At 32.6% G+C, this 17,353-nt stretch overlaps 2 protein-coding genes across 2 annotated transcripts; both read left to right on the forward strand.

Annotated features, from left to right (window-relative positions):
* The first annotated feature begins 3,256 nt into the window (after positions 1-3,256).
* LOC109811389 (two-pore potassium channel 1) lies at positions 3,257-5,216 on the forward strand. Its single transcript, XM_029273986.2, has 3 exons — positions 3,257-3,434; positions 3,794-4,714; positions 4,904-5,216. Exons 2-3 carry the CDS (start codon positions 3,831-3,833, stop codon positions 5,040-5,042), a joined length of 1,023 nt encoding a protein of 340 aa, XP_029129819.1. The 5' UTR covers positions 3,257-3,434; positions 3,794-3,830; the 3' UTR covers positions 5,043-5,216.
* A 7,223-nt stretch (positions 5,217-12,439) lies between these two features.
* LOC109811344 (microtubule-associated protein 70-5) lies at positions 12,440-16,624 on the forward strand. Its single transcript, XM_020375058.3, has 11 exons — positions 12,440-12,574; positions 13,031-13,116; positions 13,822-13,887; positions 13,981-14,151; positions 14,264-14,434; positions 14,520-14,675; positions 14,778-14,924; positions 15,253-15,324; positions 15,409-15,999; positions 16,076-16,224; positions 16,331-16,624. The coding sequence occupies exons 1-11, from the start codon at positions 12,478-12,480 to the stop codon at positions 16,347-16,349; spliced, it is 1,725 nt and encodes a 574-aa protein (XP_020230647.1). The 5' UTR covers positions 12,440-12,477; the 3' UTR covers positions 16,350-16,624.
* The last annotated feature ends 729 nt before the right edge of the window (positions 16,625-17,353 follow it).

Consider the following 17,353-nt stretch of genomic DNA (forward strand, 5'->3'; position numbering starts at 1 on the left):
CCACTTTTTTTTTATCATTCACATTATAATAACAACATTAAATCTAAATTTAAAAACATATTTATTTTACTCTAATTTTCTGTTACTAAGTCGATTATAATGGTTCAGAAATCCAATTATTCTAATTATATAAGGTATTTAATTATGTAAATTCTTAAAAGGTTAAAATTAACTGTCGCCTTCCTAAAAATAAAAATGTTGTCTTTGTTGTTCTTTTAGACCAACAAATGTAGGATGTTATTTGGTAAAACAAATAATCTCAACCATTAACCGAAAAAATAATAGTTGGTATAATAAGATTTTCAAATAAGTTAATAGATTTATTTTTAAAATAAATATGTTGACGGATGTAAACCAAAACTTGACCTTTAATCGAGTTAAAAATATATCATTTCAGGATTTCTAATACAAATAATGTTACTTACATTTTAAATACGTTGACGTACGGTAAGTCTAAAAAAAATTATGATTTTTACTAAAATTTTATTTGAATAAACTTTTCGATATGTGGACTTATAAGAAATTTTTTTATATAAATTAAAATGTATTTATATATACACCTAATTAGGATTGGGAATGAAATCATGTGAGAGCAGGTAATAGAATATTCATTCCCATTTCATCTGATAAAAATTCATTACATATCCGTTTTATATCTATATAGATATTAAGTGGATAGATATGAATTTTATGGATACATATAAATACTTATGAATATTTGTTAATTATTTTATGTATTTAAATAATTTTATTTAGTTGGTACTCACACATATAAATACTATCATATCTACTCTTATAAATTTATAAACATAAGAAAAATATTTGTACTCATATGTATTTATAAAGATTATCCATTTATTATTTACGATCAATTTTATCTGCACCTAATGTTTCAAGAAAATTGCTCTACCAAATAAATCGTTTATGAGACCACATAACTTATTTTCACCCCCAAGCAATGACAGTGCGAATGATCTAATTATTGTGTGCCTTTCTCAGTCACTAGCAAAGTGTTGCCATCACTAACGGTAGAAAACAGTGGATAGAGTTTTCAAGTTTCTCCACGTACTTACTACTTACGATGTTTGATTAGTGAAAACTGAAAAGCTTACTTACTACTTTCATGTGGCTCATGCTCTTCCTACTTAGTACTGTGGTTCACTGTAAAAATATATCAGATTGAAAATGTAGGCAGAATTTCCAATACTTTATGATGATTTTTGTATTAATAAATAAACCGTAGAATTGCCCCCCAAATACCCCGGACACAAAGTTTCCACGTGGTTCCATTTCTATGCATCCAAAACCTCAGTGATTGGTACCATAACTATCCCCATATAATTTATCTCATAACATTATGAACGTGGTGCAACAAAAATATCAAATATAAAACTAGTGGATACTATATACTGTAATTGACAATTAGAACGCCTATGATGGGAACATTGTGTTACTTCTAATGTGTTGAACAGTTACAGATACTGAGTGCTCAATCGTGGCTATGAAGTAACAATTTCTTACCAAATATTTAATGACTAAATGCCATGGACAAGAGGGACCCTCCTCTAAGTGAGGATTAAAATTTGAATTAATTATGTAAAAGTATCACCTAAACTTTTAGTCGGTGTTCACAATTAATATCCTAGAAGGGTCAGGAACCCTAGCTTGATGCCTTGCAACATGGAAAAGGAAACCAATCATATATAATTTATTTACCCCTCAAATCATACATAATCGGTACAGTATCACGATCGTAAGAAGGTAAGTACACAAGCACAATTACCCCTCAAATAATGCCACTTGAAACCAACAAGTAGTTAACTAGTTAAGTGCAAACTTCTAAGTAACATCTTTCTTCATTTTAAAAAAAAAATTAACAAATATTTATTTCGTGATTTGCATATTTTTCTAATATTTAATTAAAATATTAAAATATATATATTTTGGAGAATTTTTAAAAATTATAAGTAAATTTTCATAATTAATTCATATGAAATTTTAAAATATATATTAAATTAAAAGTTGTTTATATTTAAAAAGTATGCATTATTATTTCAAAATAATTTAATTTAAAATAACTTGAAAATGACACGTGTTATTTATAATGAAGAGCATAGTAAGGAATTAACCACATTCTCAAAAGAATTAAGCTCTAACTTATTTATTTTTGTTTGCAACATCATTACTATTGTTGTGCACCGAGAGGATTATCACACATATACACATGTCTCCCCACATTGGTGAGATATTGTTTGCTTTGGGCCCAAGCCCTCACGGTTTTTTAGTAACCCCTGCTCAACAAGTGGTATCAGAGCTGATGGTCTGATCAAGTGACCGGCTCGACGAGTATGATGGCTGGTAGGTGGATCCAAGTTTGAAATCTTTTGTGTCGAAAGTCTTCCTAACGGTGGATCCATGTGGAAGAGAGGCTTCCTAGTAACATGGAGGGTTAGGAAGCGTGTCTTGCTGTCACGAGGGAGGTCATGATAAAGCAACAGTGCACTCATAGCGTGAGTGAGCTCTATGGGCCACCATCGGATAATACTCGTAGTTTCCGCTGCAGGGAAAAGGGTAAACCGTGATCCTTTGTTTAAGGGAAGGATTGTTGAGATACAAGGAAAGTCTCACATCGTTCAAATAAAAGGATGGACATGAGTTTATATACACATAGTTGTCTTCATTGGTCGAGAGGCCTTTTGAGTAATGTCCATAAGTAAATTCTTGAGGGCTTGGGCCCAAAGCGAATAATATCTCACCAACATGAAGACATGTGTATATATGTGGTAACCCCCTGTGCATAACACCTATACCACTATTTTCCAATTTCCATTGGGCATGATCTCATTGAGGAAAACAACGAGGAAGAAAGTCACGGTATTTAAATGCCCAAGCCCAGCTAAAACCTAAACCTTGAGTTTTCAGCCTTTTTGCTATGTTGGGCCAGTCTGCTTATCCAGCCATTCGAAATCCAGTTGAACCCTCCAAGAGACCAAGACATGCAGTTAAATAATAATTTTCAAAATTAATGGCCATTATTCACTTTGTAGATCAGTATTTTTCTTGTCACAATTGTTGAATGAATAAAAAAAGTATTAAATACTTGTTGATAGATGAAAAACTACCGAATACTCTTAAAATTAGGACTTTACAGTTCCTTTTCCTAATATAATAATTTTGACTACTTCAGGGGCACTTGACATGTAAGTGGATCAGAAAAGCCACATCAACTTCGGTTTAAAGGATGGAAAAGTGTAAAACAGGAAAACGTCCATTTGGAAGTACGAGAGACATTATTGGCTTTTTGTTATGAATTCTAACCTTTCTCAAAGGGTGAAGAGAACATTAGAATTCTCCTTTTGGTTAATCTAATAGAATTCCAGAAGTTTGATCACCAATTCCTTTTCTGAACAAGTTGATCTACTAAAAACTCTCAGGTAGCTAAAAGTAATCTACTATACTCGTATTTTGTGTCTGTTGTCATTAAACTAGCTGTGCATCTTTCAAAAATTGAATGCTACATTCCTTAGAGATCACATGTGCTCAAAAAAAGAATTAACATTTAAATGACGTGAATATACAATGTATTGATTATCCTCAGTTCAGACTTTAGAATGATTTATATAACCTGCGGGTTATATAATGATTTTGTTGGTGATTATTATTGCGCAAGACAGTTTTACAATTCATTGTATTTCTCTTATTCTATGACGTTTGCCAAGAATTCAGACATCAAACTTTAGATCAGTAACATGGCAAGAGCAAATTAAGTTCCTCACAACTTTAACATTATCAGGTGGCATGCTAACATATGAAGGTTTTTAAGAAAGCTGATGGGTAGTATTGATGAGAGTCGACAATCATTACTTTCAGAATCAAGAGATAATTCTCTTCTGAATGAGAAAAATGACCTCCAAAGGGGAAGGCCTCAACGTGGCAATTCTTCAGAGAAAGAAGAAAATGGTGTCCAAAACCCTTCACACCCTCAACACACAGATGCATTACCACAAGCAGAATTTAATTTCAAGCCAGTGTGCTTATGGCTAGCTGCATACTTAGGTGGAGGAACCCTTTGCTTCCTTCTCGCAAGCAATCATATAAATGGCATAAAAACCAATGGATTTCTTGATGCCATTTACTTCTGTGTTGTGACAATGACAACTGTTGGATATGGAGATCTTGTGCCAGATAGCAATTTGGCAAAACTTCTTGCATGCATTTATGTCTTCAGTGGCATGGCTCTTGTTGGCATAATTCTCAGCAAGGCAGCAGATTACATTGTTGAAAAACAGGAAATATTCTTAGTTAGAACCTTAAGGAAGGGTGAAAATGTTGAAGAGCTTACCAAAGAGGTTGAATCTAACAGAGTTAAATACAAATTCATGCTGACAGCATCCATCTTTTTGGTGCTTATGATTGTAGGAATTATTTTTCTCTATTTTGTTGAAAATCTAGATTTTGTTGATGCCCTCTATTGTGTTTGTTCCACAGTCACTACTTTAGGGTATGGAGATAAGAGCTTCTCAACTACTATTGGTCGTTTCTTTGCTGTGTTCTGGATATTGAGCAGCACCATTTGCTTAGCTCAATCTTTTGCTTATCTTGCTGAACTTTATACTGAAAAAAGACAAAAATCACTCGCAAAAAAAGTTCTTTCACGAAAATTTTCACTCATTGATCTTGAGGCAGCTGATCTTGATGGAGACCATGTTGTCAGGTAAGGTGGAACAAGTACTATTGTATTGGTAAATGAAAAAAAATTAGTTGTAACCTTAAATGGAAACTTCTCTCCATAATTTGCAATGAAATATTTGTAACATCCATTTTCTAGCATTGATAGATTGATCCAATATGTAGCTGAATTAAGTCATTGAATGCTAACATTCAACATTTTTCATTTTCCCAGTCCTACAGAGTTCGCTTTGTACAAGTTGAAGGAAATGGGAAAGATCAGACAAGAAGATATTTTAGTTGTGATGGATCATTTTAGAAAACTAGATTTTGATCAATCAGGAACCCTGACAGAAGCTGATCTCAGATCATGAATTTCGATCTACATTTAACCTTTGTCATTGGTATCATCTTTTATACACTTACTTGAGGCGTTTCAAAGTATTCTTGTAGGACCTGTACTCTACGTAAGCAACAAGCATATATGAAGAGTGCTTGGTGAAAAATAATATTGTTTTAAACTTTTAATCACATTCTCTTATCTTTAATTGAGTGATCATTCATCACAGAGTTGATGCACATGCATGTGATCACCATCCTAGCTAATGTTTCTTCAACCTAATTAAGTATATTAACAAAACGAACTAAAGAGTAAAGTGGATTGTGGAGATTTAATTGTTTATATTAAACTTTTCTGACTCAGTTTAAACAGAAAGTGGTTTATAAAATTAGAGGGTGAATGGGTTTCCAAAGAAGCATAATGATTAAGCGACAAGATCTTATATCCAATTCCAAACAAGATATTTCACAATTATGTTTCACTTGTGAGATTGAATACAAGATGTGTTAGAATAGTGGATTGAAGCCTAACTCAACCCTACAAAACGAACTAAAGAGTAAAGTGGATTGTGGAGATTTAATTGTTTATATTAAACTTTTCTGACTCAGTTTAAACAGAAAGTGGTTTATAAAATTAGAGGGTGAATGGGTTTCCAAAAAAGCATAATGATTAAGCGACAAGATCTTATATCCAATTCCAAACAAGATATTTCACAATTATGTTTCACTTGTGAGATTGAATACAAGATGTGTTAGAATAGTGGATTGAAGCCTAACTCAACCCTACAAAACCGGCTTGTAAGGTGAGGGTTGCTCTCCACTTATATACTATTTAATTGCCTAATCTCTAGTCGATGTGGGACTTGGGTTTTTCCCAATACACCCCCTCACGTCCAGCACTATTGGGCTTGGTACGTGGATAAATGGTAAGTGGCCCTTTTTAATGATCTAGGATTGGCAGGACTTGAATACACCCCCTCATGTCCATGGTGCATGTAGCAATGAATGGTAGGTGGCCCTTTTCTAATTGACGGGACTTGAAATACACCCCCTCATGCCCATGGTGCATGTATCAATGAATAGTGGGTGGCCCATTTTTAAAGTGGATCTAAATGGCTCTGATACCATGTTAGAATAGTGGATTGAAGCCTAACTCAACCCTACAAAACCGGCTTGTAAGGTGAGGGTTGCTCTCCACTTATATACTATTTAATTGCCTAATCTTTAGTCGATGTGGGACTTGGGTTTTTCCCAATAAGATGACCATAAGTGAATCCGTGTGACCAGACTCCTTTGATGTGTGTGTGGAGATTCATTCAAATACGAAATTACATACTTTTAGGGAGATTTGTGTGTGTGTGTGTTTTTAGGGAGATTTGTGTGTGTTTAGGGAGATTCATTCAAATACGAAATTACATACTTTGCCCTTTTATCTCAACGTGTGTTTAAGGAGATTCATTCAATTTTCCTCTTCATAAATTTTAAAATTAATTTAGATGACTTTTTTTTTCCTTTTTCAGCAATAACTTGTTTTTTTTATACTCAATTGTAATAATAAATCGATTTTGAGTTTTAAATGGATAAATTAATGACCTAATTACAAATATAGGAAAAGCTAACGACAGGAGTGCCACATTTAAAAAAAATACAGTATATTTTTTCTTACACTTTAAATAGAATAAAAATTTAGGCTTAATTGCGTTTTTATCCCTTAAGTATTGTAATCGTGCAATTTTGATCCTCAAAGTTTTAATTGAGTAATTTTAGTTCTTAAAAGATTGCAATTGTGTGATTTTAGTCTTTTAATTTTTAATTAAATAATTTTAATCCCTCAAATATCATAATTGTGCGATTTTAGTCTCTCTCATTAAAAATTTAATAATTTTAATATATATATACAATGTTTTAAAATTATACAATTATTTGTCTATTCAAGTTAACATATATTATAATTTTTGTTAATATATCAAATGATATATATTTATTATTACTAAATAAATAAAATATATATATTATTAGTATTTTAATATTATTGATAAATTAATATTAAAAATATTTTTAGTATATTTATAGATAAATAATAATTTGATAAATATGACTTAGTATATATTAATATAATTTTACAAAAATATAAATATATAACAAAAGATATGTATATTTCTAATTAATATACTTATATTTTTGTAAAAATATATTAATATATAATAAATTATATTTATCAAACTATTAGTTTATCTATGAATATATTAATAATATTATTAATATTAATTTATCAGTAATATTATAAAAATAATAATATATAAATTTTATTTATTTATTAATAATAAATATATATAATTTGATGTATTGAAGAAAATTATAATATGCGTTAACTTAAATAGATAAATAATTGTATAATTTTAAAATATTGTATATATATATTAAAATTATTAAATTTTTAATGGGAGAGACTAAAATTGCATAATTATGATATTTAAGAGACTAAAATTATTCAATTAAAGATTGAAAGACCAAAATCGCACAATTACAATCTTTTAAGGACTAAAATTATCCAATTAAAATTTTGAGGATTAAAATTGCACAATTAGGGATAAAAACGTAATTAAGCCAAAAATTTAAATATATATATATATAAAAAAAAAAAAAAAAAAAAAAAAAAAAAAAAAAAAAACTGTTTCAAAGTAAGGGAAGTTCTCCAGAAAATCTATCATTTCCCAACTTCCAATGCTAATAATAACAAGAAAGTTAATGTTAGTTGAGAATAACTATTTGAGACATGACTTACGAAATAAAGACAGCAATCATTTCCAGAAGTTTATACTTTTTTATTCATACATACTGCTGATTCATTGTACAGGATTGATATACAATTGCCATTTGGGCAGGAATCTGGATACCATTGATCATTGTTTTGGACATAAAAGCATTCTACCTTATGAAAACAAAGCTCTAAATTTGAATACCCTTCACGCACTTAGAAGTTTCGAGCCTCCTCAGTGTGTTCTGGCATGCCTGTTACATAATCCAAGAGCCCTTCACCAGCATTCTCACCATGTCCATTACCTTCAGCTGAGAATTTCGAAACCCCTCCAAAAGCTATTATTGCAACCAAGAACACGGTAGTGGAAGCAAACAAAGGCCAAAAATACGCCAGAATTGTCATAAATCGTGGTGCTGCATATAATAGCAAGGAAAAGGCTAGTGAAAATGCTATTGCTATGGTGATTTGGTATCTATACTGCACAACCATTTTTGGTACATCCATGGCCCCTTGAATGAATGCAATAAATCCAAAGGGAGAGAGAGAGAGAATAAATGTATGGTTGTATCTCCAACCCATTAACGAGTTTGATTTTTATACTCTGAAGAGATTCTCTATTGGAAATGATGGTCACAATGATTCCGAGACCTTGCTTGTCCCATCTGCCACTTATTCTTCTAAAAGCAAAAATGTTTCTTAAATTTTCCTCTCACAAATAAAATAAGTGGTCATGGTAAATATTTTTGGCACTATAGTTCTTTACATTTTAGCACAATATTCAATAATGAGATGCTTTAACCTATATAAAATTTCTTAGACTTATGATGAGGGGCATGTCAGTAATTGTGGAAACAAAAAGTTTTTGGTATAGATACTTTGTCAACATCCTCGAAATTAAGACCGATTGTAGTGTTCATTTTGTAATTGGAAATGCCGAGTTTCGATTGGAAATATGGAACGAAGACCAAGTGCACAGGAAACGCACAGATTCTTATTCTTCTTTATGGTGATGCCGTGATGAGTATGAACAAGACAAGGAAACATGAATTAATCAATCAACATTTGAAATTTTAGAGTCCTGTGGGCTAAACTTATTCTTGCTTTGGATTTAAGGCTTCTTTAAACCACACTTGGACACTGTCTCCTCCCACGTGGCCTACTCTAGGTCTCTAGCCTTGACATCATTATTTAATGAAAGAAAACTGATAAAAGAATTATTTAATGAATGAGATTTCCACAATTTTTTTGGAACCCAAAAAAATTTAAAAGCATATCGAACTGAGTTTTGGGAGTCTGGTTTCCGATTTTAACATCAGTTTGATGTCCTGAAAAGCTGAATTTGAAGTAGCACTTGTCATTGCAGAATTTCCGTAAATGGAAGTGCAAACAATAGTTAATTTGCTCAACACAGGAATCCTTTCAAGATAAGCAGCAATATAGTTGTTTAAAATGACATATTTTTTTAATAAATTAATTGAACTTCAACAAAGTAACCACTAGGTTGATGACTTATTATTCAGAACATGTAAACCGCTCACTTTGAGGTAAGGGGTTACATTCAATCCCATTTGGAGATGACACTTGTAACTCACTTTGAGATAAGAGGTAAATTTCAATGTCATGAAAGAGATGACAAAACAAGCTAAAGTCAATAAAAATAAAATAAAATCTTTACCTTCTTCAAAAAGCAAGTTTTAACCCACATGTTTGGATGCACATCTATAATTTATATTTAAGTAAAAATCACATCAATGATGGAGAAGTTGCTCATTGTAATTTTTATTGGATATGAAGAGAGAATAATGATCTACATTCAGCATTTAGTTTCAAACACACATAATTTGAGGCTATTGCGGGACATTGAATTTTTGGACTGAATTTTTTTTTAAAGTCCATCAAACAGTTTCTCATTTGAGTCCGTTTGAGGAACCTTGGATTCAGTATCGTTATCCATTACATCACGCTGAATGGGCAATTCCATATGCAATTATTGTTGCTTAAAAAATAGTAATGGGCTCAACTTGGACTCTCACTGCTGGTTTGATCTGTTAAATCAACAATGGAGCCCAATGGCTTGTGCAAGAAATTTTATTGAGTAAAACAAATTTTAAATTGGGAATGCAATAAGATTTAATAATTGGAAAATAGTCCTCTGATTTCCCCCACGCTTAACTTCACTTTGCAAAAACATAAGATTTTGATCATTTTTATTTAATTTTTATATTATTGAGTAAAATTTTATGCTAGTTCTACACTTCTATGATATAAGGCGGACTCAAGTCATTTAGTTGGACCAGTATGACATTTTAGGTAATAATAATGTATACAAGGAAAATGTGAAGTACTTACTTCTCGAATCCCTATAACCACCGTAGGGTTGTTCAAGATATCTTGGCATAATAATTAATGGATAAGGACATAAAACATAGAACTCTAGAAGCTTCTGTTATTTATCATCCTGAATCAATCCTATTAAATCCTTCATATTGCATTATACAGTATGTAAATCTTTACCCTTTTCTGTATTATGTAAAATTATTGTCTTCATTCATAAAATTATGCGTTCGCTACTTGGTTAGTCAATTGCTGTTAGACACGCATTTTAAAAGACAATGAAGAAAGATTGTAAGCAAATTGGGTGAAACGTCAAATTATTAAATATTTAAAGGGTTTTTGTCTCTAATCCTAAACTATTTTTAGTCGCATGGAACATATATAGAAAAATAAACACACATATATAAATTATTTAGTAAAATAAAAACAAAAAACAAAACCTGTTTGTTGTATTTGAGAATAATTAGTCTAAGCAATTAGGCCATAACATATTCTATAAATCCTATCTATATACGCGTGCATTTCAACCTTCCAGTTGACCTACACGTAGAGGACCCAAGCCTACGCCACGTCGCCACCACCATGTATAAAATACTTACATATAAATTTAATTTTTTGTTTTTATTTTTAGGGTTAGTTTGGAACATCATACTTTTAGAAATCTACCAACTCAAACCAACATAAAATATACACCACAAAGAGGACCACCTGAAGCTAGCTTAGCTTGATCCCACTTTCATAACATCACTATCAAACAGCGGTTAGTAATAGCAAAATTCTATTATGAAATCATCAAGTTTAATCATACTTCATCAGAAAACTCTTTTGATGGCTTTGTACATTGCCTCCTCATACGTTTGTGTTGTTGGTAAACCCTTCCTTTTGTCGTGTATCAAAATAAAACTAGGCCTACGTAGTCGTACCAACAAGGATTGCCATTTGGCTTTGGCCTTGTGTACACAGACAGCTGGAACTGTGAACAATGAACATTTAATATGTATATTATACTTTTAAGCTAAGATCACAAGTTTTCTGACAATTTATCCAAATTTATTTGTTCTTCGAAGTCACTTTACTTTTTCGTTTTCAAATTTGATCGTGATCATGAGTGCACCTCATTTTGTTTGTTATAGTCGCAGTCTTATCCGAGTGACTTCCACCAAGTAAAAGAGAAATGATTACAAAACATTTTTTTATAGTTAAGCAATTCAATAGTACAAGGTGATATATTCCTATCGACACAGATAGATTATGACCACTTCAAAGAGTTAAATTTGGTGAATAGTCCAGTTTCTTTGTCATAAAAAAAATGAATGAAATAGTGAGTTTGCTAAAAGAAATTCGCATCAAATCAAGAACGTAAATAATAATCTTACCCTTTCAAGAGTTAAATGATATCTATCCTCAATCAATCAGCCTTGTAATTATGCCCACTTTACATTTATCCTAAACCCTGATTGGTAGGTAAGTAAGGATCATGTATATCTCAACACTAATTAACGTTGAAACAAATGGAATCAGCAAATTGAAAGAAAGTTTTACAAACTGTCACCAACCAATAATGCAGTAATGCAATATTAAGTTACCATGCAATATGATTGTTCCTGAACTTTATTGTTCCCCGGCGCAATGAAAAGAAGTATTAGGTGGGGCAAAATTATTGTTATTATTGTTTTCAGAAACCAAAAGTAACTTATATGATTAACCTTATTTGTTAAATACTTAAATCAAGTAAAATTAATTATGCTTATTTGTTTTACCTCTGGTGGGATACAGTTCAAGGGTGGTTTGGTTAGGGGTTAAATTGACCAATGAAGTCAGTTGTTTAAGACATTTGTTTAGTTTCCTCTAAGGGTTCAACGGCACGGAATATCCTTTATCCATTTCCCTTATATCATACCTAACAGGATCTGATAAAGAATAAAGGCCGTTACTTTACAATCGTAACAGCAAAGACTAGAATTTAAAGATATAAAAGGAAAAATAACAGGGCAAAGTGACACGTTATATAGTCCAGTATAAAGGTAGAATTTGAGGAGTAGCCGGCTTGGCCGGCTTGTTACTGTTGTGCATTTCATTTGTGTAGTTTGCTTCACCAAAGGGGAAGGTCTTTTCATACCTCTCTTTGCGGTCAATGCCTTATACGAAACGAATACAATCTCTCATTTTCTGCCTCTGAACATCTCTCTAATTATTATATATGTTTTCATGAGAGCCTCCATTTGTTGTTGATGTTTTTGGACTCAGCCTACTTTGTCATTTAGTAGCACCTAAAAAGGAACCAAACCAAAGCATTGTGTGGATATAAGCCACTAAATCCTCCCATCTGTTAGGTAATCTATCGGTGTGAAATTTCTCAGCGCCAAAAAGGAGAAATGGGGAGCTGTGAAGGGCAGTATGGAGAAGAGTTTCCAATTGTCCAACCAGACCCTGTGGTGTTGGAGATTGATCGTTTGCAAAACCAACTCAAAGGTTATTACTTATTATTCTATTTTCTTCTTCAATCTGTTTCTGTTTCACCATTACTCTACTCCCTTGGCTTTTAGTTCCCTTCTTTCTTTCCAGAGTGTTGAACAGGTGTTAAACACTACACCAATGGCATTGATGTTCTTACTTGGTTTTATAGAAATTGAAATTTTGTGGGATCCTCTTGAATGAATTGTGCTATTTGGCTAGCAAGTGGTTCCAGGTTTTGGTTAGTTTCGATCAGGTCGTATCATTGTTTGATTCCTATTGTCTGTTTGTTATATTGATATATTTTCTTTTCATAGATTGTGTATAATACCTTGTTCTCAAGAAACCATAGTGTTCTTTCTGCACACCAAAATGAATAAGTTGAATACAGTTTGAGAGCGTTGAGTTCTAGTATCTTCACATCAGTGGTTCATCTATAGACCTTGTAATAACTAAATTTGATCATCGATGCAGAAAAAGTCAAGGAACTAGCGACTTGTCAGGGTGAAATCAAAGCCTTAAGGACAACTGAAGCTCTGAAGGATAAGGCCATAGAAGAGGTACTTCTTTTGAAAGCAGTTATAGAAACTCTCCCTATGATACAGACCACCCACCTAGAACTTTATCTTGGAATTCAAGACGGAGAACTGATTTTCTAAAATAATGCACATGGCATAATATCACAAGAAGCTTGGTGCCTTAGAACCATTATGGCATGCATGTCACCACAGAAAACTATGCAATTATATATTCCCTCTGTTCTTAAATGGAGTATAAGATTCAAATACCTAATCACCAAAATTAAGAAAAACAACCAATATAATTGATAACAATAAATTGTCTTATTTTTATAATTTTTTTCCACAATTACCCTTGTACTACTTTTCTCTCTTAATTAATATTCACCTCACTTGTACCCAATTAAGGTGCATGTTATATATTACTTCTCTCTCATAATATTGTTTATTCTTTTAACTAATTAGAATGCATGTCTTTAAAAGGGTTTATAATTAATGTATTCCAACAAATTAAGTGAACATGTTTTAATTGGTTTTTTTTGTCTAAAATAATTAATATATCAAACATTATAAATTGAGTCTTATATAAAAAAACAAAAAAACAAAAAAACAAACACACAAACAATTATTCTAAGTTAGATTTTATAAATAAAAACGGAAGAAGTATTTAGTTGCATTAAATGACAGTATATAAAATTTCCCTAGTCAATGCTAATGTTTGTTGTAATTCTCCTTCTTCACTTCAAGTTGAGAAATGGAGTCAGTAAAATGGACGAAAGACTTAGAGTTACAGAGAATCATCTTCAACAAAAGGTGCACTGATCTGGTACTAGTATTTCTTGGAAGTTGGGAACATGTCCAACAATACTCTAAAATGCATGTTTTTCAAAATCTATTCATATGTAGAATCTAGAAATCAAGAAACTGACTGATGAAAAGAAAGAAGCATTGGCTGCACAATATGCTGCCGAAGCAACACTTAGAAGGGTACATGCAAATCAAAAGGATGAAGATTTTGCTCCAACTGAGAGTGTCATTGCTCCCCTTGAAGCTGAGATAAAAATGTATAGGAGTGAGGTACAAATGGTGCAATTCCCAACAAGGATGTATTTACAACGAAAGAACAAAATATTAATGAATTTTGCTTACTGACAATACTAACAAGTAGCATTCCAATTTGGCATCATAGATCACAGCACTTCAAGAAGATAAGAAAACATTGGAACGACTCACAAAGTCCAAAGAGGCAGCGTTGCTAGAAGCAGAGAGGATTTTGCAAAGCGCATTAGAGAGGGCTCAAGTAGTTGAGGAGGTTCGAAATCAGAACTTTGACTTGAAGAGACAAATTGAGATCGGCCAGGCATGACTTTCTATGTTTGCGCTTTCATCTTTGGTTTCTTTAGTGAAGTGTAAGTGACTCATCAAATTTACAACTACCAAAGCAGGAGGAGAACAAAATCTTAGAGAAAAAACACCGCCAAAAGATTTTGGAAGTTGAAAAGCTTAGCCAAACCATTCAAGAACTTGAGGAAGTCATCTTAGCTAGTGGAGCTACTGCTAATGCTGTTCGTGATTATCAACGACAGATTTCTGAATTGCAAGTAGGCATATCTTAAAAGTTATTGGCATTCTGAACCTATTGTTAGTTATAATGACTTGTTGATTGATCTATCTTGTTACCTGGTTTTGCATATTTTTTTCAGGAAGAGAAGAGGACATTAGAGAGGGAGCTAGCAAGGGTAAAAGTTTCAGCCAACAGAATTGCAAATGTTGTGGCTAATGAGTGGAAGGACGAAAATGATAAGGTCATGCCTGTCAGGCAATGGCTGGAAGAAAGAAGGATTATGCAGGTATATCTTCCCTCAAAAATCTTTGGAGATCATCTGGTCCTGTTTTCACGCCCAAAATACTACTATTTCTGTTAGTTATATAATATGTAGTTTTGCTCCAGATAACTACAATAACCATATATTCAAAGAGAAAATTTCAGTTTTAGAGGGTGTGAAGTGTAAACCGATACTTATCCCGTTTTAGGAATCCAATCAAGAGAAGTTGATACTCTTGTTCTAACTATAGTAAGAAAAATTGACAAAGACAATTCAAGCATATTTTATATCTAAAACTTCTAAAACATTGAGCAAGAAATTTCTATCATCAAGGATGTCCTTGCATATGTAGGCAGAGATTCAACGATTGAAAGACAAGCTAACTATATCGGAGAGAACTGCTAAAGCAGAGTCACAATTAAAGGTATTATCCAACTTGTTTGTACTCCATGTAAGCATCTAAATCAATTTTTCACGTATTACTAATGTTATCTGGTGTTTACTCCAGGATAAACTGAAGCTAAGGCTTAAAACACTAGAGGAAGGCTTAAAGCATTTCTCACGTTACCCAACCACTTCTAATGTGTCATATGCATCTCCAAAAGCAGAAAAGTCTAACATACTAGGTTTCCTAACAACCAGTGGTGGACTGAGAAAGAGATCCACATCACAACCAAGGGCATCTACGGTTGGAAGCTCTTTGCTCCAGCAACCAAATATTAAAAACAATATAGATATTGCAGCTGGGAATTTAAAACTGGGGAGCCCTATCAAAAAATACAATTCTGCAGAAAATATGTTGAAGAAAGGGATATGGGCATCAAGAAGTAAAGTTGCTGATAATGGTGAAAAGGAAAATGAGATGCAGGTAAACACAGACATAACTTTAAACAGGTGCAATGAAGAAGGCGAAGCAGCCGAAATTAAAACCACAGTTATTATGGATGAAGACCCCGAAAGCAAGAAAACAAACAGTTCAGGCAGGGATGATGTGGTCTCAGGTTTTCTATATGATAAGCTCCAAAAAGAGGTCATCAATTTGAGGAAGTCTTGTGAAATTAAAGACAGTAGTTTACAAGCTAAAGATGAAGAAATTAAGGTAACAGTAACAACTATTCGCCATCCCTTCTCACATAATCACATTAAAGTAAATTAAGATGATTTTGTTTTTTCAGATGCTTATAAAGAAAGTCAATGCACTGACAAAGGCCATGGAAGTAGAGTGGAAGAAAATGAAAAGAGAAGCAGCTGCTAGGGAGAAGGAGGCTTCATCAACAAAGTCAGATGATAACAGGAAAAGCAGAAGCGCAAACTCCTCTAAAAGGTTCTGTAACTCAACTTTCTGTAGTGTTGGCTTGTAAGTTATAACTATCAAGTCTGTGCAGTCCTCTTTTAAGACCAACCGTGACAGTTTTATAAAATTGCTGCAGGGAGGCGAAAGAGCGCTGACAATTCTTTATTAGGAAATAGTTGAAGACAAATTATTTATCAATGGCATCTTGTTCATTTTTCACTGTATATACAAAACATTTGGTGAGGTAGTATCCTGAAATAAATTTCCGCTGGGGAATGGGAGTTTGGGAATCTGATTTTGTACAGACAGAAGTGTTCAACATCTTCCTCTAGATTTGGATGTATGATATGGTTTATGGTTGTTGGATGTATTATTTATTAGGACGTGTTTGAGTTATCATTCTAGTGAACGGCACCTACTTTTTTTTCAATTCATCGATGTTGCTTTTCCGTTTTATACTTTGGAATGCGCAACCGGGTGTTTGGTTCCATTGTAACAGTAATCCAAACTTACACCAAGTTTGTCAAATCCTCCTAGGACACTAAACATGAGGAACTTTAGTAAAAACAAGTAAATATAGTCTACATTAAGTGGTAAAAGATTTAATTTTCTAAGAAAAAAAAAAGTTTACCCCGAGATGACCATAGAGAAGGGTTCCAGCGTGATCTGGAGACTTATACAGTTACAGGAGAATATGAAGGAGACCTACCAGTCCGAATGGGGTTCATATCAGAATAGTAAATATTAAAATCATAATGATAACATCGTTGAGCAAAAAAACATCTACCAGTGGTAATCCTGGTTTATTGCAATTACAGCCCTTAAAGATTATATCTGAAAACAACTAAGCAGAAATTGATTTCAAACAATCTTGTAATATATAGAGAAATAGGTTGGATCAATTCTGCCAATAATATCACTTAAGCAACTGAAATGTGAAAGTATTTTCTACCCATTGTTTCGTTTAAAAAATGAGCAAAATTCAGCATTTACTACACCTATTATCTGAATGCAAGAGTTTAAAGGAAAGAGACAATAATATCAAATACGCACAAGCGCAGCCAAGCATCACCAATTTCCTGAGAAAATACAATTAATTATTCTCGAGAAAATTATAAAATTAAAAAAAAACTATAAATAACTAGTTGCACTATTTTTC

Source organism: Cajanus cajan, chromosome 5, assembly GCF_000230855.2.
Source record: "Cajanus cajan strain Asha chromosome 5, NIPB_CcT2T_4, whole genome shotgun sequence".
Classification (NCBI taxonomy): Eukaryota; Viridiplantae; Streptophyta; class Magnoliopsida; order Fabales; family Fabaceae; genus Cajanus; species Cajanus cajan.

Bases quoted from the DNA above. Each gene is read 5' to 3' on its own strand.
- LOC109811344 (XM_020375058.3), top strand. From the start codon at position 12,478: ATGGGGAGCTGTGAAGGGCAGTATGGAGAAGAGTTTCCAATTGTCCAA. The intron at 14,152-14,263 runs GTACAAATGGTG...TTGGCATCATAG, and splicing joins TAAAAATGTATAGGAGTGAG to ATCACAGCACTTCAAGAAGA. The intron at 14,676-14,777 runs GTAGGCATATCT...TATTTTTTTCAG, and splicing joins GACAGATTTCTGAATTGCAA to GAAGAGAAGAGGACATTAGA.
- LOC109811389 (XM_029273986.2), top strand. From the start codon at position 3,831: ATGGGTAGTATTGATGAGAGTCGACAATCATTACTTTCAGAATCAAGA. The intron at 4,715-4,903 runs GTAAGGTGGAAC...TCATTTTCCCAG, and splicing joins GATGGAGACCATGTTGTCAG to TCCTACAGAGTTCGCTTTGT.